General features: G+C 44.9%; 4 protein-coding genes and 4 long non-coding RNA genes across 9 annotated transcripts in view; 3 read left to right on the top strand and 5 right to left on the bottom strand.

The window, feature by feature from the left end:
* The window catches only part of LOC135342634 (ankyrin-3-like), a 5,696-nt gene extending 2,878 nt beyond the window's left edge, over positions 1-2,818 (bottom strand). For both annotated transcript variants that reach the window (XM_064539426.1, XM_064539425.1), the window contains exons 1-7: positions 2,723-2,818; positions 2,262-2,662; positions 1,889-2,173; positions 1,465-1,787; positions 895-981; positions 728-829; positions 562-660 (exon numbers count right to left, since the gene is read on the bottom strand). In XM_064539426.1, coding sequence (XP_064395496.1) covers positions 562-660; positions 728-829; positions 895-981; positions 1,465-1,787; positions 1,889-2,173; positions 2,262-2,586 — 1,221 coding nt within the window. In that variant the 5' untranslated portion in view covers positions 2,587-2,662; positions 2,723-2,818. The remainder of the gene's footprint in view (positions 1-561; positions 661-727; positions 830-894; positions 982-1,464; positions 1,788-1,888; positions 2,174-2,261; positions 2,663-2,722) is intronic.
* A 202-nt stretch (positions 2,819-3,020) lies between these two features.
* On the bottom strand, positions 3,021-6,443 carry LOC135342705 (interferon-related developmental regulator 2-like). Its single transcript, XM_064539528.1, has 9 exons — positions 6,249-6,443; positions 5,930-6,089; positions 5,561-5,685; positions 5,152-5,303; positions 5,039-5,089; positions 4,792-4,931; positions 3,695-3,944; positions 3,300-3,512; positions 3,021-3,181 (listed from the first exon to the last, which is right to left on the bottom strand). Exons 1-9 carry the CDS (start codon positions 6,304-6,306, stop codon positions 3,104-3,106), a joined length of 1,227 nt encoding a protein of 408 aa, XP_064395598.1. The 5' UTR covers positions 6,307-6,443; the 3' UTR covers positions 3,021-3,103.
* Positions 6,444-8,027: 1,584 nt separating this feature from the next.
* Positions 8,028-14,588, top strand: LOC135342692 (2-amino-3-ketobutyrate coenzyme A ligase, mitochondrial-like). The gene is made up of 9 exons (XM_064539502.1): positions 8,028-8,320; positions 8,491-8,580; positions 9,739-9,949; positions 10,177-10,282; positions 10,331-10,417; positions 12,074-12,266; positions 12,954-13,061; positions 13,497-13,620; positions 14,339-14,588. Exons 1-9 carry the CDS (start codon positions 8,072-8,074, stop codon positions 14,446-14,448), a joined length of 1,278 nt encoding a protein of 425 aa, XP_064395572.1. The 5' UTR covers positions 8,028-8,071; the 3' UTR covers positions 14,449-14,588.
* On the top strand, positions 10,425-12,067 carry LOC135342733 (formin-2-like). The gene has a single exon (XM_064539571.1). The coding sequence runs from the start codon at positions 10,933-10,935 to the stop codon at positions 11,896-11,898; it is 966 nt and encodes a 321-aa protein (XP_064395641.1). The 5' UTR covers positions 10,425-10,932; the 3' UTR covers positions 11,899-12,067.
* A 623-nt stretch (positions 14,589-15,211) lies between the features above and the next one.
* Positions 15,212-16,749, bottom strand: LOC135342815 (uncharacterized). Its single transcript, XR_010396932.1, has 3 exons — positions 16,713-16,749; positions 15,632-16,615; positions 15,212-15,523 (listed from the first exon to the last, which is right to left on the bottom strand). It is a non-coding gene; the product is annotated as an uncharacterized LOC135342815 (long non-coding RNA).
* Positions 16,607-17,491, top strand: LOC135342841 (uncharacterized). The gene is made up of 2 exons (XR_010396966.1): positions 16,607-16,755; positions 17,250-17,491. It is a non-coding gene; the product is annotated as an uncharacterized LOC135342841 (long non-coding RNA).
* A 623-nt stretch (positions 17,492-18,114) lies between these two features.
* Positions 18,115-19,651, bottom strand: LOC135342813 (uncharacterized). Its single transcript, XR_010396929.1, has 3 exons — positions 19,615-19,651; positions 18,535-19,517; positions 18,115-18,426 (listed from the first exon to the last, which is right to left on the bottom strand). It is a non-coding gene; the product is annotated as an uncharacterized LOC135342813 (long non-coding RNA).
* A 1,284-nt stretch (positions 19,652-20,935) lies between these two features.
* LOC135342845 (uncharacterized) lies at positions 20,936-22,450 on the bottom strand. The gene is made up of 3 exons (XR_010396970.1): positions 22,142-22,450; positions 21,377-22,022; positions 20,936-21,259 (listed from the first exon to the last, which is right to left on the bottom strand). It is a non-coding gene; the product is annotated as an uncharacterized LOC135342845 (long non-coding RNA).
* Between the last annotated feature and the right edge of the window lie 295 nt (positions 22,451-22,745).

The raw sequence follows: 22,745 nt of genomic DNA on the forward strand, positions 1-22,745 counted from the left end.
CAGTAGCAGTAAAGTACGGCCTGGTACCTATTGCATGGTGATAGTGCGCATGCGCTTCAAATTACCCAGAATATGGGTAATCGTACTACGAACGTAAAACCTTAGTACCCGTGATTTAGTCCCTTTACTAAGAATATGTTCCGTAATATTTTATCTCCATACTGAGTTCCGTGAAGCTGTATCTATTGCTTAGAAGGCTTGAACACTAGTTTGGAGGCTCTTATCTACGTCTACGATGGTCCTATAGCCAGGTTGTCTTCGCAAGAAGCAGTCAAGAGGCACCATACACTTCCCATAGCCTGTACCGATCTAAGCTAAGATATCCTGACCATACAGCCGTCATAGAGGTGGATGAGAGCCTCTTCTGGCTTCAGACTAGTGTGAAAGCCTTTGGAACAACGCAATAGAGAGCTAAGCTGATGTACATAGATAGAAAAAGAAAATAGGGGATTCCCCAGATTCTAGAGAATAAACTATCACATGCTCACTATCACCATACAATAAGTACCAGGCCGTAATTGGCCTGGAATCGAGGCTATGTGTACAGCTACTTACACTCACCTCTCTGGGTACATCAACATTGGCCCCAGCATCGATTAGGAGCTCCATACATTTCTGATGACCATTGAAACTGGCTGTCCAAAGAGGGGTCTCTCCTGACTGTACATAGGAGGAAAACAATGTAAACAGCATGTTGTGGGAAATTTGTTTGTACAACAAAACCAACCTTGGTCTGAGTGTTGACTGTAGCCTTGGCTGCTAAGAGGACCCTCACTATCTCATCACGTCCATTCCTACTGGCCCAGTAAAGAGCAGTCCAATCATCATCCTGTAGAGACAATAATTATTATCAACCAACGGACATATTGGCACTGTAGACAGTATTCCCCTCACCTTGTCTGCCTGGTTGGGATCAGCCCCACACTCCAGTAGCTCCAGAACCACACCCACATTACCCGTCCCACAAGCATCCAGAAATGCCTGGGAGAATATACATTATAGTATAACTGGAACATTTGTGGCGAATGAGCCACTTAAACCGATTTGGCGTTTTTTAATTTGGCATGGCTACTACAATGACATTGTGTCCATCAGTGATCTTCGGTAAAATGCGCCAAATCACCGTATAGCGGGTAATTTTCGTGGGGTAAAATATTTGTTATTTTCGTGGGTAGGCTGACCTCCACGAAATTTTAACGTAGGCATGGCTTATCGGAACGTAGGAATGCCGTGCAGCCACGAGACTAAACGAAATTTTACTCACTAAAACCACCTTTTCTCGAGTTGAACGAATTTTTTACCCCACGAAACTTACCTGCTATACGGTATTCAAACACCGACCAGTTATATACAAACAAAGATGGATTGACAAAAATATTGTCAAACCACACACACAAAAGTACCAGCACACACAAACGTAATATATTAGCTGACAATGCACATTTGCTACCTCCACCCACTCACTTGTTGCTGTGGACCCAGGTTTCTGAGTGAGGTCATCACTTGGTCCACTGATGGTCTCTGTTGAGGTCGGTCATGGACAACAAGAGCCGATGGTTGCTGCATACTAGACAGTGTGTCCTCCCAGGTTAGAGGAGGCCCTGACTTCAGACGATGAGCAAGCATTTCACGAAGACAGGTACTGTCATCATTAGCAAACTGCTTTCTGATGCTATCTAGCGTGACATCATCGACATTTAGAGCTTGTCCAATCTCAATCCACCTGTTCCTAGAGTTGTACAGTTCAGTGTGAGCTTGGCTTAAATCATCAAGTGTCAGTCTGTCATCTGTATAATATAATTATTGTTGTCTTGAGTGCCATACACACAATATCTGACAATTTACTTAGGTTCTGAGTTGGAGTGGTTCGCTGCCTGTACTAAACTACCTGAAACACATCCTTCTATTTCATTAGCCACATCGCTGCGTCCTACTGTGATGTGTCTGAGACTCCTGCACAGATCTTCCCAAGTGAGTGAATCCGTTGCCTGGATACAATGAGCCAACATTTCTCGGAGACAGTCACCATGGTTACTAGATTGTTTCTGATTGATGGCAGTAAGAGTATTGTAATCAACATTGAGAGTCAGCCCAATATTGAGCCATTCAGTACGAGCCTTGAACAGCTTGCTGCAAACGTCCTTCAGATGGCCACGCAGACTCAGGACTTCATCTGTAACAATAATTATTAAGATACGTATAGTTTCCAGGTAGAAACCCTTCCCCTATAACCGTATCATAGATTATACTAACTGACTTACTCATTCGTGGCCCAGGATTGCTCTCAACATCTCCAGCTAGCAGCAAAAGATGGGCAAGAGAGTGGACCAACCCAACAATGGCAATCATCAGGAGACCAACATTTCTTGTGCGTTTTAGCAAAAGTGATTTGTCTTGAGACAGAAACTTGAAAATTAATAATAATAAAAGCAAGCCTCCTTGAACAAGTGTCCCAGTAGTACCCACTGTATCACTGAAGTGTAGAGGCTGGTGTTTTGTCGAGGGAGCTTTACTGTGTGGTCGTAATCCCCTCCCACCACTGAACAGTCCAATACGAGCTCTCCACAACTCCACAGAGATCCCCATTCTGTTTATCCTATTATATCTATGGTCAGTACCTACAGATGGCTTCGTAGCGAGGGGTAGCAGGGAAGATCATCTGCTGTGAGGGGGGATATTGAAATGTGTAATATATTGACTCTGTGCATATGTTTCAAAGTACCTTAATGAGAAGACAAGAGGGCTAGGGCCACCAGTACCAGGATGAATGTGTTGCCCAATGGGAGTGGCATGTAAACACTACAAGTATCATTAACGATCTTTACCGTCAATTTTCATAGCCAATTTGGCACAAATCACACCGATGCATGTACACAAGTCTTTCTTCTCAGTTGTATACACTTCTTGTATGCAAAATTCATTAGAAAAGCTTATACTAATATTTTTTGAGCAAAAGCATAACATGGCGAGATCGAGGCTTTCATGTTTAAAACTACTATTATGTCTTCAATTCTCACATATTAAAGTGCAGGACAACATTGAATGTGCACAGCAAAAAAAATTACCACTGAAATAAATAATAGGAATCTTGTGTCTCTATACTCTATGTAACAGTTCTCTTGTCTCTGAGCTTTCCTCGTGATTGAGTCCTCTGTTTGGCCATCACTGCATTGTAGTACTTCTGGGAACAAGAGAATGAGAATAATGGACATTCATTCCTACACACATTAATATGCAAACCAACACTGAAGCTTACAAGTACCACTAACGATCTTTACCACACCCTCACACCCCCTCACCCTGTCCAGCTTGTGAGCCTTGCTCTCCACTCTGAGCAATGGAGGAGGTCCCATCTGAAACACCTCCCTGAGTAGATCATTCCCTGCCAGGTGAGTGTTCATGGCTGGTCCTAATAGGTCTCTGAAGGTATCATATTGGACATGTCTGGCCCAACAGTTGAGGGAGACTGATTCCACTCCACTTCTCACTGTGCGCTCAGGTCCAACTCCACCCTAGTACAGTGTAGTAGGAGGGGGTAGGGAGAGGCTTACTTCACACTTTTTATGAATTAAAAAACAACATTTCCTGGCTTTAAATTTTGGGTTTTAAAATTGCTAAAATGGTCAATAGTAATAGAGAATGCTTATGTCATGTGATGTACTAGCTGATGGTGTCAGTAACAGTCACTGCATACCTCGAGTGTGTTGAGGATATCCTTGAATGTAGATCTCTGATGGTTACGTTCCTTGCGTGCCGTGTGTCTGTCACTCTCTGTGGCTAGACTCTGGATAAGCTCATACGCTCTGTCACTGTCTCTAGTGTCCAGTAAACTCTCATCCACCTCTCTGACTAACTCAAACAGTAGAGCCACAGCTTGCCCCACTGCCACCCTCACACCAAGGTGGGAGGTCTTGTCCAGGAGACTGTTCAGAGCAGGCAGCAAACTATACACAACATAGAGGAGGGTCATTGTATGCAGTGCATGTACACTACTAACAACAGCTACAACCACTACAGCGGGTGTATTTGGAGGGTATAAATGTTTGCGATTTTCGCTGATTAGCGTGTACTGTGAACATTTATACCCATGAATACTAATATCACAAAAAAGCGCTAATCAGTGAAAATCCGCGAAAACCTCTCTAACGGTCATTCCACGAGAGTTTATACTCTGGAAATATACCCGCTATATAGTATACTACAGTGAGGTGTTGAAGCTTTAGTTACGTGTGTGCATGTATTGTGGTACAGTACTGACATTGAGACACACAATACAGGGCACATGTATTGTGGTACAGTACTGACATTGAGACACACAATACAGGGCACATGTATTGTGGTACAGTACTGACATTGAGACACACAACACAGGGCACATGTATTGTGGTACAGTACTGACATTGAGACACACAACACAGGGCACATGTATTGTGGTACAGTACTGACATTGAGACACACAATACAGGGCACATGTATTGTGGTACAGTACTGACATTGAGACACACAACACAGGGCACATGTATTGTGGTACAGTACTGACATTGAGACACACAATACAGGGCACATGTATTGTGGTACAGTACTGACATTGAGACACACAACACAGGGCACATGTATTGTGGTACAGTACTGACATTGAGACACACAACACAGGGCACATGTATTGTGGTACAGTACTGACATTGAGACACACAACACAGGGCACATGTATTGTGGTACAGTACTGACATTGAGACACACAATACAGGGCACATGTGAGAGAGATGGAGCAGCTACTGTAATGATGATCACCAATTGAACAGAGCTGGTACAGAATGGTCTGGTGCTATGGAGAGCAGTAGTGTCCAGCTCCTCACAGCAGAGGCCACCACCTGGTCCAGTCTACACTTCCTCAGTACCTCCTCCAGCACACGCATCACACTGGCAACCTCCTACAGTAGCAGGAGGGGTACTGGTAATGTAGCTGAGCTGGTATGCACAGAGCTACAGGCAGCCTATACACAACCTATAGCTATAGACTATATACTAGTATTCTCACCAGTAGATCAGATACTTGTATGAACACCACTACTCCCAGAACCTTCAAACACTGTACAGGGAAATAATGGTATTACTCCACACAATCAACGGGGGGGGGGGGGTGATACTGACCTCTGACCTCTCGGGTGCTGAGATGGTTGGGTCTTGTGCCAGTTGTGTGACTAGTGGTCTTAGTGCAGCAGCTAGGGCAGGTTGGTCCACTCCAAACTGCACTGTCAGCAACATACTGAGCTCCAACAGATCCAGCCTCTCCTGCCCACTCACTGTGACCAACAGAAGAGGAATAATACCATTACACATTGCAATGGCCTCACACTAATGTGTTAGTCTGGGGGGGGCTAATGTCAGTCAAAACAGGAAGAGAGATACACACAATAGAATGGTGAACTAGGAAGTTTGGTAATAGAATAGGGAAATATTCAATGAACTCTAGCACTGTAGAAGCACCAGTGTGTGTGTGTGTGTGTGTGTGTGTGTGTGTGTGTGTGTGTGTGTGTGTGTGTGTTGGGGGGGGGGGTACCTCTCTTGAGTCCCCTGGTGATGATGTCTAGGAGTGTCTCTCTGCAGCCAGTCAGACAGTGAGCTACTAGCTTGCCTCTCAGTATCTTGTTGACTTGTGTCAGTGCTTCCAAGCGAGTGCGAGAACTGAGGGGTTAAAGTAACACATGGCTATGTACCTCACTCGACCAAGTTACTGATGATTCCGTACTTGACTACATGGAAGCACTTGTTATATGAAGCACGTAATGTACTCTAATACAGGATGTTAACATATCACAGGCACACACTCCACACACACACACACACACACACACACACGGGCACCCACTCCACACACATGGGCAAACAACCCACACCACACACACACACACACTATAAGAGAGGTCACCTTTTCTCCCCGAGTCGGTCAATATGCTCTGCTAGTTGGAACTCTGCGTCTTCCTCTGTCTCCTCCTCCACACCGCCCACGCCCACACCATCCTCACTCATCACACTACCGTCCAGCGAGCTACACACACTCTCACTGTCATCATCCAGTGACCCCGTGTCTGTGTATGTGGGTGTACGTGTGTGTGTGTGTGTGTGTGTGTGTGTGTGGAGGGGGGGTGGGTCACTAGTACCACAGATAGTATGAACACTGTATATACATGTGTGTGTGTGTCCTCCCTCTGAGAACAGGCTTGTGTTCACTGATATCACCCACTCACCTGCAGGTTGGCTCTGGTGTCCCTTCTCCTTCCTCTTCCGTGATCTCCCTTTAGGCATATTGTCTCTCTCTCTGTCTGGATAATTATAGCGAGTTGTAGCAACACACACTAGCGTTATAAAGCTTCAACAATGACTCAACACATCGACAAAGCTAAGAAGCTATTGCAACAATTTCGAAATAGTTGTGTAACCCCGCCCACCATTAAAGGGGCGTGGTCGCTGTGTTCCTATACCGATTGTTTTCTAATCATTTTTTTTTTATTTTTTTTTTATTTAAGAAATTTTTATGCAAAACCAAGGTGTGCATAAGGGTAGATCAGGTAGCTCAGATGGCTAGTGTGAAGACTTCCCCTGGACAACACAAAAACAGAGAAATAAAACAGGAGCTACGGCTAATTATAATAATTATTACACAAAAAGCTACTGAGGTTCGATTTAAATGATGAATCAGAGGAGCTGTTGATAACTTCTGGTGGTAAAGAATTCCATTTTGGTATTACATCCAGAAAAAAGGAATGTTTGTGGGATGAGGTGCCCACATGTGGTATAAAGAGTATTTGGCTGTGCGGATGACGGGGGGAAGGGGATGGGTGGGGTGAGAAGACAGAGGGAGGAATACAGGATTTGTTGTTGATGATTTTGAAGCATACTTTAAGTTTTTGGATATTCCTGCGGTCTTTAAGAGATTTGAGTTGGAGTTTGTTAAGTAGAGAAGTATAGTCAGATTTCCATTCTTTGGTTATGATTTTGCAGGCAAATGATTGGGTGTTCTCCAGTTTCTTGGTGAGTGTTGATTGATGGGGGTCCCATACTGCGGCGCAGTATTCAAGTTTGGGTAGTACAGTGCTCCTGTAAATTGTATGCTTTGATTGCTGTGATGCATCTTTTAACTTCCTGTGGAGCAATCCCAGTTGTTGTTTGGATGTCCTCACAGTGTTGGTAATGTGCTCAGACCAGGACAGATTCTTAGAGATGGTGACGCCGAGGTACTTGAAACATTCCACAATGGGGATTTGCTGGTTTGAAATAGAGAGGGTGAGTGGGATCGCATTCATAGATCTTGTGATGGGTAGAACATTGGTTTTTTTGTTGTTTAGAAGGAGACCATGTTGTATAGTCCAGTTGTGAACTGCATTAATATCCTGCTGGAGCTGAGTGAGATCGTTATCTGAAATTACTGGCCTGTAAAGGAGGATGTCATCAGCATATAGGATTAGCTTGGTTCCGGGGCAGAGCTTTATTTCATTCAGCGAGTCCATGAATATAATGAACAGTAGGGGTCCCAGAATAGAGCCTTGAGGGACTCCAGACGTTACACGGCACGGTGTTGAGGATGCACCTTCCAGGACGACTCTCTGACTTCTGTTTGATAGGTAGTCTGAGAGCCAAGTTAGCAGTGGACCCGAGATACCATGTTTTGAGAGTGACTTAATGATCTGATTGTGGGGGACAGAGTCGAATGCTTTACGAATATCAAAGAAAACTGCTCCTACTTGTCTGTTTTTTGATAGTAATTGGTGCCAGTCGTTTGTGACAGTCAGTAGTGCATCCTGAGTTGAAAATCCTGACCTGAAACCAAATTGGTTGTTGGAGAGAAGTTTGTTTGATGTTAAATGAAGTGATATTTGATTGTGAACAATTCTCTCGAGAACCTTCGATATTAAGGACAGTAATGAAATTGGTCTATAGTTAGAGACATCAGATTTATCACCAGCTTTGTGAATTGGGGTCATAACTTGATAATTTTCTTTCAGTTCTAATAGGAAACAAACGGGCCATGTGGACCTCTAAGCACCACTCCCCCCTTTTGATCAAGTCAACAATGGCTGCAATACTGAGGTCCCTCTCCCTGGCCTATAGAGCCCCTCCAGTCATTCATGGCTCTGTAAGGTCTACCTCGACACTAGCCAGGTTTAGAGATATCCTAGGAGGCGAGGTCAGTGCCATCAGAGAAGCGGGCACATTCAAACACGAGCGAGTGATCACGACCCCTCAAGCTGCTCTCATCAAGGTTCAGGAGAGGGACGGATATCTACTCAACTTCTGTGCTAACAACTACCTCGGCCTTTCAGTGAGCAACAGTTGGTTTAGATTTGGATACCGTATCAGACACATTAACCATTTCCCCAGGATCCCATTACCCATACATTTAGTCGTGTATTCAAATTGTAGCCAGAGCATGCCCTGTGTGTCAGTGTGAGATGGTTGTTATATTATCATGATTTTTTATTCCGTGCACAGTCACATCCTGAGGTGATCAGAGCAGCTCAGAAGGCGTTGGATGATTATGGGGCTGGACTAAGCTCTGTCAGGTTCATCTGTGGTACCCAAGTAAGGACAGTGCACATCATGTGGTGGAGTCATGTTATTCCAACAACTACCTCTATATGGCCTATATATCGTATAAGGAGGAACTGTGTCTTATCTGCTGAAAGTGTAAAGTGCAGTGCACAGATAGTTGGCATCTCTCTGTGTGTGGTCCGTTGAGAATAACAATTATTATCTAATAAATTGAAACTGTTATTTGGCACATTATTGTACCTAAAGAGACGATGCTTTAGACGCTGTCTCATGCCAACCGTGTTTGCATTGCTGCCATTCAACGATCTCCTTTTAACTACTTAAAAAGAAATTTGTAGCAAATATCACAATAATTGGTTTTGTCTAGTACTATTTGATGTGTCCGATGATATGATCTTTGTACCCCATAAGACTATTGATGCTTTTGGTCATTGTATTACATACTTTGCTGATTGGTCGCTCCTTGTACTGACCTGACCTTTGCACTCAGACGGAGGCCACACATGCTCTTGTGTTAGTGTGAGACTATCAGGTTTCACCCACTCATCATCACTGTGGGCTAGTGTGGGCTAGTGTGGCTAGTGTGGGCTAGTGTGTGCTAGTGTGTGCTAGGGTGGGCTAGTGTGGCTAGTGTGGGCTAGTGTGTGCTAGGGTGGGCTAGTGTGGGCTAGTGTGGGCTAGTGTGTGCTAGTGTGGGCTAGGGTGGGCTAGTGTGGGCTAGTGTGGGCTAGTGTGTGGCTAGTGTGGGCTAGTGTGTGCTAGTGTGGGCTAGTGTGGGCTAGTGTGTGCTAGTGTGGGCTAGTGTGTGCTAGGGTGGGCTAGTGTGGGCTCTATAAGGGCCTGTTATTAACAGACAAAGGCCAGGCCGTTGGGAATGGTGGCCTAGACAATAATCCACCATTATGGATTTGTTAGAAGAAGCCCGTTTAGACGATATGCTCAAATCACAATTGTTTGGAATGAGCAACAATTTCATAGCCACTGATATTTGGTCAAAAACAGGACAGTAACAACATCATCTGAAAGGCCTCCCTCTAAAGCTTTAAGAAAAGGATATATTCAGCACCAACGGAACTAAAGCTATGGCCGCTCAAAGAATCTCTATTTAACCCTGGGTCCCCTTCATTTTGAATAGGCTCTACGTACATGTGTCTAGTGTCTAGTAGTGACTGTATTCCTCCACTGCAGGACCTCCATCTTGAGCTAGAGAGCAAGATTGCTCAGTTTCATGGCCGTGATGACGCTATACTGTACGCTAGCTGCTTTGACGCCAATGCTGGTCTATTTGAAGCAGCACTAGGTAAAGAAGACGCTCTGTACAGTGACCAGCTCAACCATGCCAGTATCATCGATGGTGTTAGACTAGCAAAGTGCAGGAAATATCGATACAAGCATCGAGGTACTTTACTCATGCAGTATCACTATAGAGCTGTCCTGTAAAATAATGTTGTGTTCAGATTTAATCCAGCAAATTTAAGGCTAATAACAGTCTTGCGTTTTCCCAGCTATTTTTGTAGCTATCTTTGATAGTGTGTATTTACTGTATTCCGTGTTCTATTATTATAGCTATTGTCTGTCCTTTATGTCACTTGTACTTTTAACATTATTTTGATTGTTCCTGTGCAGATGTGAGTGAGTTAGAGTCTCAGTTGCAAGAATCCAGTGATGCAAGGGTTAAGATGATTGTGTCAGATGGTGTGTTCAGTATGGATGGAAGCATCGCTCCTCTCAAGTAAGATCACTGAAGATAACACACTTATCCTCCGGCTCCACCACACAGGGAGATGAGGGTACTTGCTGACAAATATAATGCACTGGTTTTTCTTGACGAATGCCATGCATCCGGTTTCCTAGGCAACAGCGGAAGGTGCGTGTGGAGCCCATATTATATTTGTGGTGTTAATATTATATTTCCAATGGTTGAAGCCGTGTCTCTGTCTCTACATGTGGCTCTTGGTGTACCACAGTGATGGTTTCTGTAGACCACAGAGCATGTGCACGTGTGCATTGATACAGCTACAGCCTGGAGTCTTAGCAACCACACTGTGTAACTATATACCAATATCATGACTATATATGTACTGTGTACAGAATGGTTCTCATGCTTCACTGAGTAGCGAGGTGTTTCCTAGAGTAGCGAGGTGTGGGAGCAATGATTGTTTAATTGTCAATAAATACTGCATTTGTTTTTGTTTGTTTGTTGTCTGTCCCAGCTTTAATTACATCAACTATAAATATTTACACTAGCTGCCTTAAATACTTGTAGAAATCAGTCTCCCCCACCCACACACCTTCCCTGGGGCAGTGTGGTCATGTATCTGGCCCACCCTTCCCTGGGGCAGTGTGTGTATCTGGCCCACCCTTCCCTGGGGCAGTGTGGTCATGTATCTGGCCCACCCTTCCCTGGGGCAGTGTGTGTACCCACCCACACACCTTCCCTGGGGCAGTGTGGTCATGTATCTGGCCCACCCTTCCCTGGGGCAGTGTGTGTATCTGGCCCACCCTTCCCTGGGGCAGTGTGGTCATGTATCTGGCCCACCCTTCCCTGGGGCAGTGTGTGTACCCACCCACACACCTTCCCTGGGGCAGTGTGTGTATCTGGCCCACCCTTCCCTGGGGCAGTGTGGTCATGTATCTGGCCCACCCTTCCCTGGGGCAGTGTGTGTATCTGGCCCACCCTTCCCTGGGGTAGTGTGTGTACCCACCCACACACCTTCCCTGGGGCAGTGTGTGTATCTGGCCCACCCTTCCCTGGGGCAGTGTGTGTACCCACCCACACACCTTCCCTCATGTATCTGGCCCACCCTTCCCTGGGGCAGTGTGTGTACCCACCCACACACCTTCCCTGGGGCAGTGTGGTCATGTATCTGGCCCACCCTTCCCTGGGGCAGTGTGTGTACCCACCCACACACCTTCCCTGAGGCAGTGTGGTCATGTATCTGGCCCACCCTTCCCTGGGGTAGTGTGTGTACCCACCCACACACCTTCCCTGGGGCAGTGTGGTCATGTATCTGGCCCACCCTTCCCTGGGGCAGTGTGTGTACCCACCCACACACCTTCCCTGGGGCAGTGTGTGTATCTGGCCCACCCTTCCCTGGGGCAGTGTGTGTACCCACCCACACACCTTCCCTGGGGCAGTGTGTGTACCCACCCACACACCTTCCCTGGGGCAGTGTATGTACCCACCCACACGCCTTCCCTGGGGCAGTGTGTGTATCTGGCCCACCCTTCCCTGGGGCAGTGTGTGTACCCACCCACACACCTTCCTGGTGTGTATCTGGCCCACCCTTCCCTGGGGCAGTGTGGTCATGTTCATGTGTCAATGGCTGTGCTTTCTCCTCTGATTAGTATCTGGTTGTAGAGTGGACATCCTGTAACCTACTACTGTGGGTGGCAAACACTCTCTTTGTTGTGTACACATGTTGCTCCAAGAGACAGTTTACACAAGGCTACTGTGTGGTAGATTTGCCTATATTCCCTGTACTAGTCTACCATATATCGACCTCTCCCTCCCTCCATGCAGGGGCACAGAGGAGCAGTATGGTATGTCTGGTAGTGTGGACATCATCAACTCTACCCTGGGCAAGGCTCTAGGAGGAGCTGCCGGGGGATACACTGTAGGCCCTCTAGAGCTCACCACACTACTCAGACAAAGGTCACGACCTTATCTCTTCTCCAACAGTCTCCCCCCACCAGTAGTGGCCGGGGCTATCAAGGTGTGCTAGTGTGTGTGGTGTGCTAGTGTGTAGTGGCCGGGGCTATCAAGGTGTGCTAGTGTGTGTGGTGTGCTAGTGTGTGTGGTGTGTGTGCCATATGATTGTAGAATGTTCCACACACACACACACCACACACACACCACACACTAGCACATAGTAATGTGTTTGTTCACATTTGCCTCATTTTAGAGCTTTGAAGTCGTGTAATTTGCCTAATTTTTCCTAATGCCCCACTAATCACTGTCAACAAACTCTGGTCCCTATATACCAGCCACAGGGTGTTTCTCATTCCTGCCAGTACTCAACTATCGCCATGGTAGCATCTCCTGAGGCTATTCTCCAAGTTCTGTGTAGTGATATTATGTTGTCATGAACCTACCCTAGGCCTAGCGGTATTAGAGAATTGCCCAACAGCAAAACCACAGTTATAATTATGACCAATAAGAGTTTCCGTGTACTTAACAGGAGTATGATGTATTCAGAAATTACTAGAAAAGCCCCCCAAGAAGAAATCGAACCCACGCCTTATCTATCATCTAATCTACTAAGCTACCCCACCCTAACCACTAAGCCACACCTATTCTGTGCTTATTGTGTGTGTGTGGGTGTAGTATGTGCTTCTAGTGGATGGTTGGTGTGTGCTTATAGTGGTGTGTGTGGTGTGGGCGTTACCCTCCCCTACTCTAGGTATTTGATTTGCTGATGGGAGGTACAGGACAAGAGTTGATGAACAAGCTACAAGAGAATACAACAAGGTTCAGACAGAGGATGACCGAGGCAGGCTTCACTCTCAAGGTACCCTAGCTACATTTTAGATCATGTTTGCCATAAATACTGCAATCTGATAGGCTAAAGGAAATGTTCTATCCAACTTAGAAAATCGTGTACTTCACTTAGAAAATCATGTAGATAAGAACATTCAAATCTGATTGGCTAGATACTCAAGATCTAGACACTGTTTAGGAAGTTTTGGGCTTCTAAATCATGTAGAAACTTCCTAAACAGTGTCTAACTATTATACAGCAAGATTTTCCTGGCTGGTTGAACTTGTTCATGATGGGAAAATAATCATGAGAATGACAATAATGTTGTACTGTTGTGTCTGCTGAGATAATTGGTTTAAAATATGTTTGAAATAATCATGTACAATTCTAACTCCCAGCTTAGTGTCTGCCAGTCCATAGCAACAGTCCCAGCCCATAGCAACAGTGTATGTATTGACCCATGCAGGGGGAAGGACATCCCATCACTCCAGTCATGTTGGGAGATGCTAGACTAGCTGCTGAGTTTGCTGATGACATGCTCAAACAAGGAATATACGTGATTGGGTTCTCCTTCCCTGTAGTGCCTCAAGGTGAGCAAAGGCATTGACTCTCTACACACATAACCATCTAGAAGGCTCCTTTACACAGCTCATTATATATTACATGCCTCATTACTAGCCACTCTATCTTCATCAGCTGATAGTCTCTGTTTTGTCTTCACTCTATTATACTGTGTTAATGGCCATTATTGAGCCACTCTCTTGGAACCCAACCCTGTATTCATGTTTCTATTGACCACCCATTTCCTTGACTAATTGTCTACTTCTTGTGTAGACTGGAGCCCCCTATATATACTGTATAGGTCACACCACTCTTGTGTAGACTGGAGCCCCCTATATATACTGTATAGGCCACACCACTCTTGTGTAGACTGGAGCCCCCTATATATACTGTATAGGCCACACCACTCTTGTGTAGACTGGAGCCCCCTATATATACTGTATAGGCCACACCACTCTTGTGTAGACTGGAGCCCCCTATATATACTGTATAGGCCACACCACTCTTGTGTAGACTGGAGCCCCCTATATATACTGTATAGGCCACACCACTCTTGGCCACACACAACGACCTGCACTTGTTGCTAGAACAAAGACTGTGTGGGTGTTTCTTTAATGGAGCAATTAGTGTCAGGTTTATGATATACAGTGATGTAGCATTATTATGCTTGCACAATATCGTGCAGTCTATAGTCTTGTTATTGTTGACCTCTCGATCCTTGTAACCATGGTTATTCCCCTGCCGCAGGGCAAGCCAGGATCAGAGTGCAGATCTCAGCAGTGCATAGTACAGAGGATGTGGACCGATGTGTGGATGCATTCATCAGTATAGGGCGTGACAAAGGTGTCATCAATTAAGAGAACTCTTCCCTTATCATGTCCTTTGTGTCCTGTGTTGGGCTACTGTTTGTGTGTATAGTTGTGTGTAGTTATATCCTGGACTTTCATTAGTTGTTAATTGTTTGTGCAGTTTGCATAATCTTGTTCAAGTTCCTTTGTTTGTGGTAGAGGCTGGGGTACGGGATAGTGGAGGAGTATGATGGTATTGGCAGGGTTCTAATGGGAGAGAAGCTTCCCCTCAAGCACTTCAACTCCCACTGTTATGTGGTATTGGGGGATATGGTGGTATTGGGGTATGGTGGTGTTGGGGGGTATTTGGGAGCCGGATGTAATTTGACTTTGTTGTTTGCATGTTTGCCTGCTTTGGAATGCTTTCAACTCACCACATCAGTGGCAGTTGGGCAGCTTCTATTGATCAGAGCCTCCAGCCTGGCATGCTCTAGTGCAGTCACACACTCTTATGGTGCAATGTTGCATGCATGGGACCAGTATATATGTACTGGGTGCTTCTGTGTGTATAGTCAGTCAAACATGTTGAGCACATAGCTACTAGAGGTGGTATAGCAACAACTGGTTGTGCATGTCATTCGTATACTTATGAAACTGCTCAGTACATGTAGTGCTCTGTGTACTGTATACATTGCTACAGTGTTGGTGTCAGGTGGACAATACACGGCCTGGCAAGAGAGACTAGTATGTCCCCATAATCACAGGCAAGAGACTAGTGTGTCCCCTAGTACACTGCATGCACTATTATTATATAATCACAAATAGTCGTTGCTTGACACTGACGTTACAGATGCTGATATCAATAAATGGATGGTATAATTTCTCTCTTGAATAATAATAACATAATAGGCTAGCAGTATATGAAATGGTTGTCCATAGTTCAGCATTCAACTATCTTGGAAGAAGTGTACATCTAGTGCACAGACATTTTGTAGCAAAGCGCACATCCTCTTCCTTCTGTTTGACTGATCCATCTTCACATGTCAGATCGACGGGCAAAGTTTTATTTATTTTGCTGCTGATAGAGCAGCACTGACAGTCGTGCTTGAAGGGGGTGAGGTCTACTCCCTGGGGGGCATCCTCTCTGGGGGGTGGGGGGAGCAAGAGTAACAGAATAAATCTATCGTTTATTTGCAATTCTTGCAGCATTAGTACACAACATTTGTGATACTCCTATAGCAGCATATCATACTTCCTCTGGTAGACTCTTGGTTCCATTTCAGAGTAGCAGTCCCCAGAGCAGCTAGCAGTCTCAATCTGTCCAGAGCAGCCTGCATATTCTCCTGTAGTGTATTCATATGACACCATAGAAGATACAGGGGAGCAGCCTTTCATAGTGTCAGTGCGGGCCATCCCCGCCAAGGAGAGAGCTACTATAACAGCAGGTAGCAAGTGAGGCATTGAGACGATCTGAGAGAATGATGAATGAGAATCTGCAGAACTAGAACTGTGCTCTTATCATCAATGGCAAGTCCCACCTCCAGTACGGGGATAGGTGGGGCATTAGCACAGTATATGCGCATGCGCAATTAGGCACTTTGATCTTGTCTCTGTTGAGAAGCACTCTTGATCCTGGAGACAGGATCCCTATGAGGAGCACCCCAGGCACTCCTGTCTCCAAGATCCCTGTGAGAAGCACCCCAGGCACTCCTGTCTCTGTGATAAAGCTGCAACATGGAATTGTGTAGTTTAGAGTGTCTCCAACATGAAGAACATCAATGACACTAACAGTCTCAGCTTCTAGCACCCCTTTATTTGTATGGTTTGCTCTGTGCCTGCAAGAATTGCCTATCACTCATACTACAGTACTGTTCTGTGTGTCCCAATATGTAGAGGTTATAAAGAAAGAAAAGGGGCTAGCCTCGAGACCAGGCCGATTAAGAATAAAATAATCGGCCTGGATTCGAGGCTAAGCCTAAGGAGGGGGAGAAATCTGTAAAGCATTACGTAATGATTCCGCAATTTGATTGGTCCAGGCAAGATATTTGCAGTGAGTCAGATAATTTATATCCTCCCTTAGCTTCTTTTGGATGGACAGGCACCATTCTAATCAATACCTTGGAAAGTTTACAACGTTTACGTGGTTCTTCTCTTAGGATCGGTTAGGATCGATCGCTCTCCACTGGCCTAAAGTCGCCACTCGTACTCTCCTCCAGGAATTGAACTTCCTAACTCTCTGGAAGCAAGGATATATAATATAATTAGTCCTCATGAGGAAGTGCGGCCTGGGATCGAGGCTATAGGATTTAATCAGCTGGAAGGTGTTCTCTCACCTGCTATAAAAATATCCATTGTCCCCAACAGTGTAGAATGCTGGTGAGCAATAGACTCGCAAGCCGTCACTGTTGCAGGCGAACTGCAACAGTGACGGCTTGCGAGTCTAGGTGAGCAAAGGCATTGACTCTCTATAGATCGATCTACACACATAACCATCTAGAAGGCTCCTTTACACAGCTCATTATATATTACATGCCTCATTACTAGCCACTCTATCTTCATCAGCTGATAGTCTCTGTTTTGTCTTCACTCTATTATACTGTGTTAATGGCCATTATTGAGCCACTCTCTTGGAACCCAACCCTGTATTCATGTTTCTATAGCATTTTCAATGACCACCCATTTCCTTGACTAATTGTCTACTTCTTGTGTAGACTGGAGCCCCCTATATATACTGTATAGGCCACACCACTCTTGGCCACACACAATGATCTGCACTGATGTATACTTGCAAGCACAATATCGTGCACTCTATTAGTCTTGTTCTTGTTGACCTCTCGATCCTTGTAACCATGGTTATTCCCCTGCCGCAGGGCAAGCCAGGATCAGAGTGCAGATCTCAGCAGTGCATAGTACAGAGGATGTGGACCGATGCATTCATTAGTATAGGGCGTGACAAAGGTGTCATCAATTAAGAGAACTCTTCCCTTATCATGTCCTTTGTGTCCTGTGTTGGGCTACTGTTTGTGTGTATAGTTGTGTGTAGTTATATCCTGGACTTTCATTAGTTGTTAATTGTTTGTGCAGTTTGCATAATCTTGTTCAAGTTCCTTTGTTTGTGGTAGAGGCTGGGGTACGGGATAGTGGAGGAGTATGATGGTATTGGCAGGGTTCTAATGGGAGAGAAGCTTCCCCTCAAGCACTTCAACTCCCACTGTTATGTGGTATTGGGGGATATGGTGGTATTGGGGTATGGTGGTGTTGGGGGGTATTTGGGAGCCGGATGTAATTTGACTTTGTTGTTTGCATGTTTGCCTGCTTTGGAATGCTTTCAACTCACCACATCAGTGGCAGTTGGGCAGCTTCTATTGATCAGAGCCTCCAGCCTGGCATGCTCTAGTGCAGTCACACACTCTTATGGTGCAATGTTGCATGCATGGGACCAGTATATATGTACTGGGTGCTTCTGTGTGTATAGTCAGTCAAACATGTTGAGCACATAGCTACTAGAGGTGGTATAGCAACAACTGGTTGTGCATGTCATTCGTATACTTATGAAACTGCTCAGTACATGTAGTGCTCTGTGTACTGTATACATTGCTACAGTGTTGGTGTCAGGTGGACAATACACGGCCTGGCAAGAGAGACTAGTATGTCCCCATAATCACAGGCAAGAGACTAGTGTGTCCCCTAGTACACTGCATGCACTATTATTATATAATCACAAATAGTCGTTGCTTGACACTGACGTTACAGATGCTGATATCAATAAATGGATGGTATAATTTCTCTCTTGAATAATAATAACATAATAGGCTAGCAGTATATGAAATGGTTGTCCATAGTTCAGCATTCAACTATCTTGGAAGAAGTGTACATCTAGTGCACAGACATTTTGTAGCAAAGCGCACATCCTCTTCCTTCTGTTTGACTGATCCATCTTCACATGTCAGATCGACGGGCAAAGTTTTATTTATTTTGCTGCTGATAGAGCAGCACTGACAGTCGTGCTTGAAGGGGGTGAGGTCTACTCCCTGGGGGGCATCCTCTCTGGGGGGTGGGGGGAGCAAGAGTAACAGAATAAATCTATCGTTTATTTGCAATTCTTGCAGCATTAGTACACAACATTTGTGATACTCCTATAGTAGCATATCATACTTCCTCTGGTAGACTCTTGGTTCCATTTCAGAGTAACAGTCCCCAGAGCAGCTAGCAGTCTCAATCTGTCCAGAGCAGCCTGCATATTCTCCTGTAGTGTATTCATATGACACCATAGAAGATACAGGGGAGCAGCCTTTCATAGTGTCAGTGCGGGCCATCCCCGCCAAGGAGAGAGCTACTATAACAGCAGGTAGCAAGTGAGGCATTGAGACGATCTGAGAGAATGATGAATGAGAATCTGCAGAACTAGAACTGTGCTCTTATCATCAATGGCAAGTCCCACCTCCAGTACGGGGATAGGTGGGGCATTAGCACAGTATATGCGCATGCGCAATTAGGCACTTTGATCTTGTCTCTGTTGAGAAGCACTCTTGATCCTGGAGACAGGATCCCTATGAGGAGCACCCCAGGCACTCCTGTCTCCAAGATCCCTGTGAGAAGCACCCCAGGCACTCCTGTCTCTGTGATAAAGCTGCAACATGGAATTGTGTAGTTTAGAGTGTCTCCAACATGAAGAACATCAATGACACTAACAGTCTCAGCTTCTAGCACCCCTTTATTTGTATGGTTTGCTCTGTGCCTGCAAGAATTGCCTATCACTCATACTACAGTACTGTTCTGTGTGTCCCAATATGTAGAGGTTATAAAGAAAGAAAAGGGGCTAGCCTCGAGACCAGGCCGATTAAGAATAAAATAATCGGCCTGGATTCGAGGCTAAGCCTAAGGAGGGGAGAAATCTGTAAAGCATTACGTAATGATTCCGCAATTTGATTGGTCCAGGCAAGATATTTGCAGTGAGTCAGATAATTTATATCCTCCCTTAGCTTCTTTTGGATGGACAGGCACCATTCTAATCAATACCTTGGAAAGTTTACAACGTTTACGTGGTTCTTCTCTTAGGATCGGTTAGGATCGATCGCTCTCCACTGGCCTAAAGTCGCCACTCGTACTCTCCTCCAGGAATTGAACTTCCTAACTCTCTGGAAGCAAGGATATATAATATAATTAGTCCTCATGAGGAAGTGCGGCCTGGGATCGAGGCTATAGGATTTAATCAGCTGGAAGGTGTTCTCTCACCTGCTATAAAAATATCCATTGTCCCCAACAGTGTAGAATGCTGGTGAGCAATAGACTCGCAAGCCGTCACTGTTGCAGGCGAACTGCAACAGTGACGGCTTGCGAGTCTAGGTGAGCAAAGGCATTGACTCTCTATAGATCGATCTACACACATAACCATCTAGAAGGCTCCTTTACACAGCTCATTATATATTACATGCCTCATTACTAGCCACTCTATCTTCATCAGCTGATAGTCTCTGTTTTGTCTTCACTCTATTATACTGTGTTAATGGCCATTATTGAGCCACTCTCTTGGAACCCAACCCTGTATTCATGTTTCTATAGCATTTTCAATGACCACCCATTTCCTTGACTAATTGTCTACTTCTTGTGTAGACTGGAGCCCCCTATATATACTGTATAGGCCACACCACTCTTGGCCACACACAATGATCTGCACTGATGTATACTTGCAAGCACAATATCGTGCACTCTATTAGTCTTGTTCTTGTTGACCTCTCGATCCTTGTAACCATGGTTATTCCCCTGCCGCAGGGCAAGCCAGGATCAGAGTGCAGATCTCAGCAGTGCATAGTACAGAGGATGTGGACCGATGCATTCATTAGTATAGGGCGTGACAAAGGTGTCATCAATTAAGAGAACTTTTCCCTTATTATGTCCTTTTTTGTCCTGTGTTGCGGCTATACTGTTTGTGTGTGTATAATTATATATACATTGTGCTAATATTTATATCTTGGACTTTAGTTTTTGTGCAGTTTATAATCTTGTTTCCTTTAGTTTGTTTGGTGGCATGCAGTATCGGGGGGGGGGGGATGGGGCATGCAGTAATTGGGAAGTATACGGTGGTGTTGGCAGATGTGATTGTGTTGGAGCCCGGATATATGACTTTGTTGTTTGTTTATTTTGCTTGGAATGCTTTCAACTGTGACCACACCAGTGGCAGTTGGGCAACTTCTATTGATCAGAGGTTCTGTTAAGGCTTCCAGCCTGGCATGCTAGAGTTAGGTGCTGCATGGGACAGGTATATGATATGTTACTCTACAGCAGGGCGCTTTTGTGCATGTGTATAAAGCAGTCAAACATGTTAGGGCGGACAGTATAGCAACAACATGTCATTTGTATGTGTATTGTTCTTGATTTCATCAGAACTTTATACCTCATCATATTGTGTAATTCAACACCTATCAATTAGTGCACTGTGTACTGTATACATTGCTAGTGTTGGTGTCAGGTGGACAATACACAGCCTGGCAAGAGACTAGTGTGTCCTCTAGTATACACTGCATGCACTATATAGGAGGTCAAAACTATCACAGCGTTGCTGAAATTTGACACTGATGTTGTTACAGATACTGATATTATAAATGGGTGGTATATTTCTCTCTTGAACGTACATTAATAACATAATAGAGCAGTATATGAAATGATTGTCCATAGTTCAGCATTCAACTATCTTGGAAGAAGTTTACATGGAGTGCACAGACATTTTGTAGCAAAGCGCACATCCTCTTCCTTCTGTTTGACTGATCCATCTTCACATGTCAGTTTGATGATCTTGGGTATGTACTCCTTATCGATGATAGAGCAACATTTACAGTCGTGCTTGAAGGGGGTGAGGTCTACTCCCTGGGGGGCATCCTCTCTGGGGGGTGGGGTAAGAGAGTAGCGTTAGCGAGATTTAATAGTAGCCGGTGGATCGTAATACACATTGTCCATTTTAATACTATGCATGTAATTGGATACTCCTATAGTAGCATACTTCTTCAGGTAGACTCTTGGTTCCATTGCAGAGTAACAGTCCCCAGAGCAGCTAGCAGTCTTAATCTGTCCAGAGCAGCCTGCATATTCTCCTGTAGTGTATTCAAACTTAACTGTAGTTATAGCGAGGGAGCAGTCTGTCCTGGTGTGGGCCACCCCCGCCAAGGAGAGAGCAACTATAATAGCAGGTAGCAAGTGAGGCATTGAGATCTGGGAGCAATGTATCTAGAATGTGAAACTCATGAACTGCAGTTACTATAATTATACTGTACTGATGTACGTGCGAATATCTATGGCTCTATATAGACGCCCTCGATTTTGAAGGCCGAATTTTCGCTTTCATTGCAATAAAGTTTGTCACCCTTGAAATTAATATGGAATGATTAAGATATCAGATTCTGTCTGCCACATACATGTACAACATGCCAACAATAATATTGAGGTATTGTGTTCAATTCAAAAATGTACTTTGTATACATAGGCAATGAACAGGGAGCTCGAGATATTTACTGCCTTCTCGAGTGTGACCATTGGGGCAGGATAGTGGAAATGTGACATTCCTTCCTAGCTTTAGGCCCACAACTCCGCAGTAATAACAACTGTGTTCAAACACAGAGTTGAGAGATTCCTCTTGTGGTATATTCTCCCTGTTAGTGTGTGAGAGGAACGGTGTAATGAAAACCAATGCAGCCAGTAATAAATGCATCTAGATCTAGCTAACATATCTAGCTATGATAGTAGATAGCTAGCTAGCAAGCTCGCTTACTGGGTGAAGACACGAGGTACCATGGATGACGCACAGTCTCCTGCACACTTGGCTACTGGCACACTGCCAGTGCAACCATCATCTTCTGTCACAATCAGATTGGTGTTAGAACCTGATCTAGTCAGTTTGCAGTGATGTAGACCTTCTGCTGCCGGCCAGCTCCGAGCTATTGCAAGCAGTAACAGCACGCTGAACTTCATTGCTATCAATGTCGCAACTTGTATTTAACTTCTAGACAGAATAGCTAGACTAGCTCTATTTATATTATAGCTGCACCTCTTTGGCCCTGCAAATATAGCGGGTAATTTTCGGGGGACAAAATATTCGTGGTTCAGCAATATTGAGACATTTCGTGGGTAATATTTTCGTGGTTGGAGCTAGCCTCGATCCCAGGCCGAGTTTTCGCTTTTATAACGGTTAGGCGAACAATTTTGCCTAACCGTTATAAAAGCGAAAACTCGGCCTGGGATCGAGGCTAGGTTGGAGCTTGCACTGCATGTAAGGTAGGCAGGTCGCTTCATTCGTGGGTAAAATATTCGTGGGCAGACCTCCAACCCCATAAAAACCACGAATATTTTGCCCCACGAAAATTACATGCTATAGT

This window comes from Halichondria panicea, chromosome 10 (assembly GCF_963675165.1).
Source record: "Halichondria panicea chromosome 10, odHalPani1.1, whole genome shotgun sequence".
In the NCBI taxonomy this organism is placed as follows: Eukaryota; Metazoa; Porifera; class Demospongiae; order Suberitida; family Halichondriidae; genus Halichondria; species Halichondria panicea.

What these genes read in the sequence shown, in the direction of transcription:
- LOC135342705 (XM_064539528.1), bottom strand. Translation starts at nt 6,306, where the DNA reads ATGCCTAAAGGGAGATCACGGAAGAGGAAGGAGAAGGGACACCAGAGC. An exon ending in CAGCACCCGAGAGGTCAGAG is followed by an intron (nt 5,090 to 5,151) that starts GTCAGTATCACC and finishes TTCCCTGTACAG; the next exon opens with TGTTTGAAGGTTCTGGGAGT. An exon ending in AGGCTCACAAGCTGGACAGG is followed by an intron (nt 3,182 to 3,299) that starts GTGAGGGGGTGT and finishes TCTTGTTCCCAG; the next exon opens with AAGTACTACAATGCAGTGAT.
- LOC135342692 (XM_064539502.1), top strand. Translation starts at nt 8,072, where the DNA reads ATGGCTGCAATACTGAGGTCCCTCTCCCTGGCCTATAGAGCCCCTCCA. An exon ending in GGTTCATCTGTGGTACCCAA is followed by an intron (nt 8,581 to 9,738) that starts GTAAGGACAGTG and finishes CCTCCACTGCAG; the next exon opens with GACCTCCATCTTGAGCTAGA. An exon ending in TTCCTAGGCAACAGCGGAAG is followed by an intron (nt 10,418 to 12,073) that starts GTGCGTGTGGAG and finishes CCCTCCATGCAG; the next exon opens with GGGCACAGAGGAGCAGTATG.
- LOC135342733 (XM_064539571.1), top strand. Translation starts at nt 10,933, where the DNA reads ATGTATCTGGCCCACCCTTCCCTGGGGCAGTGTGTGTACCCACCCACA.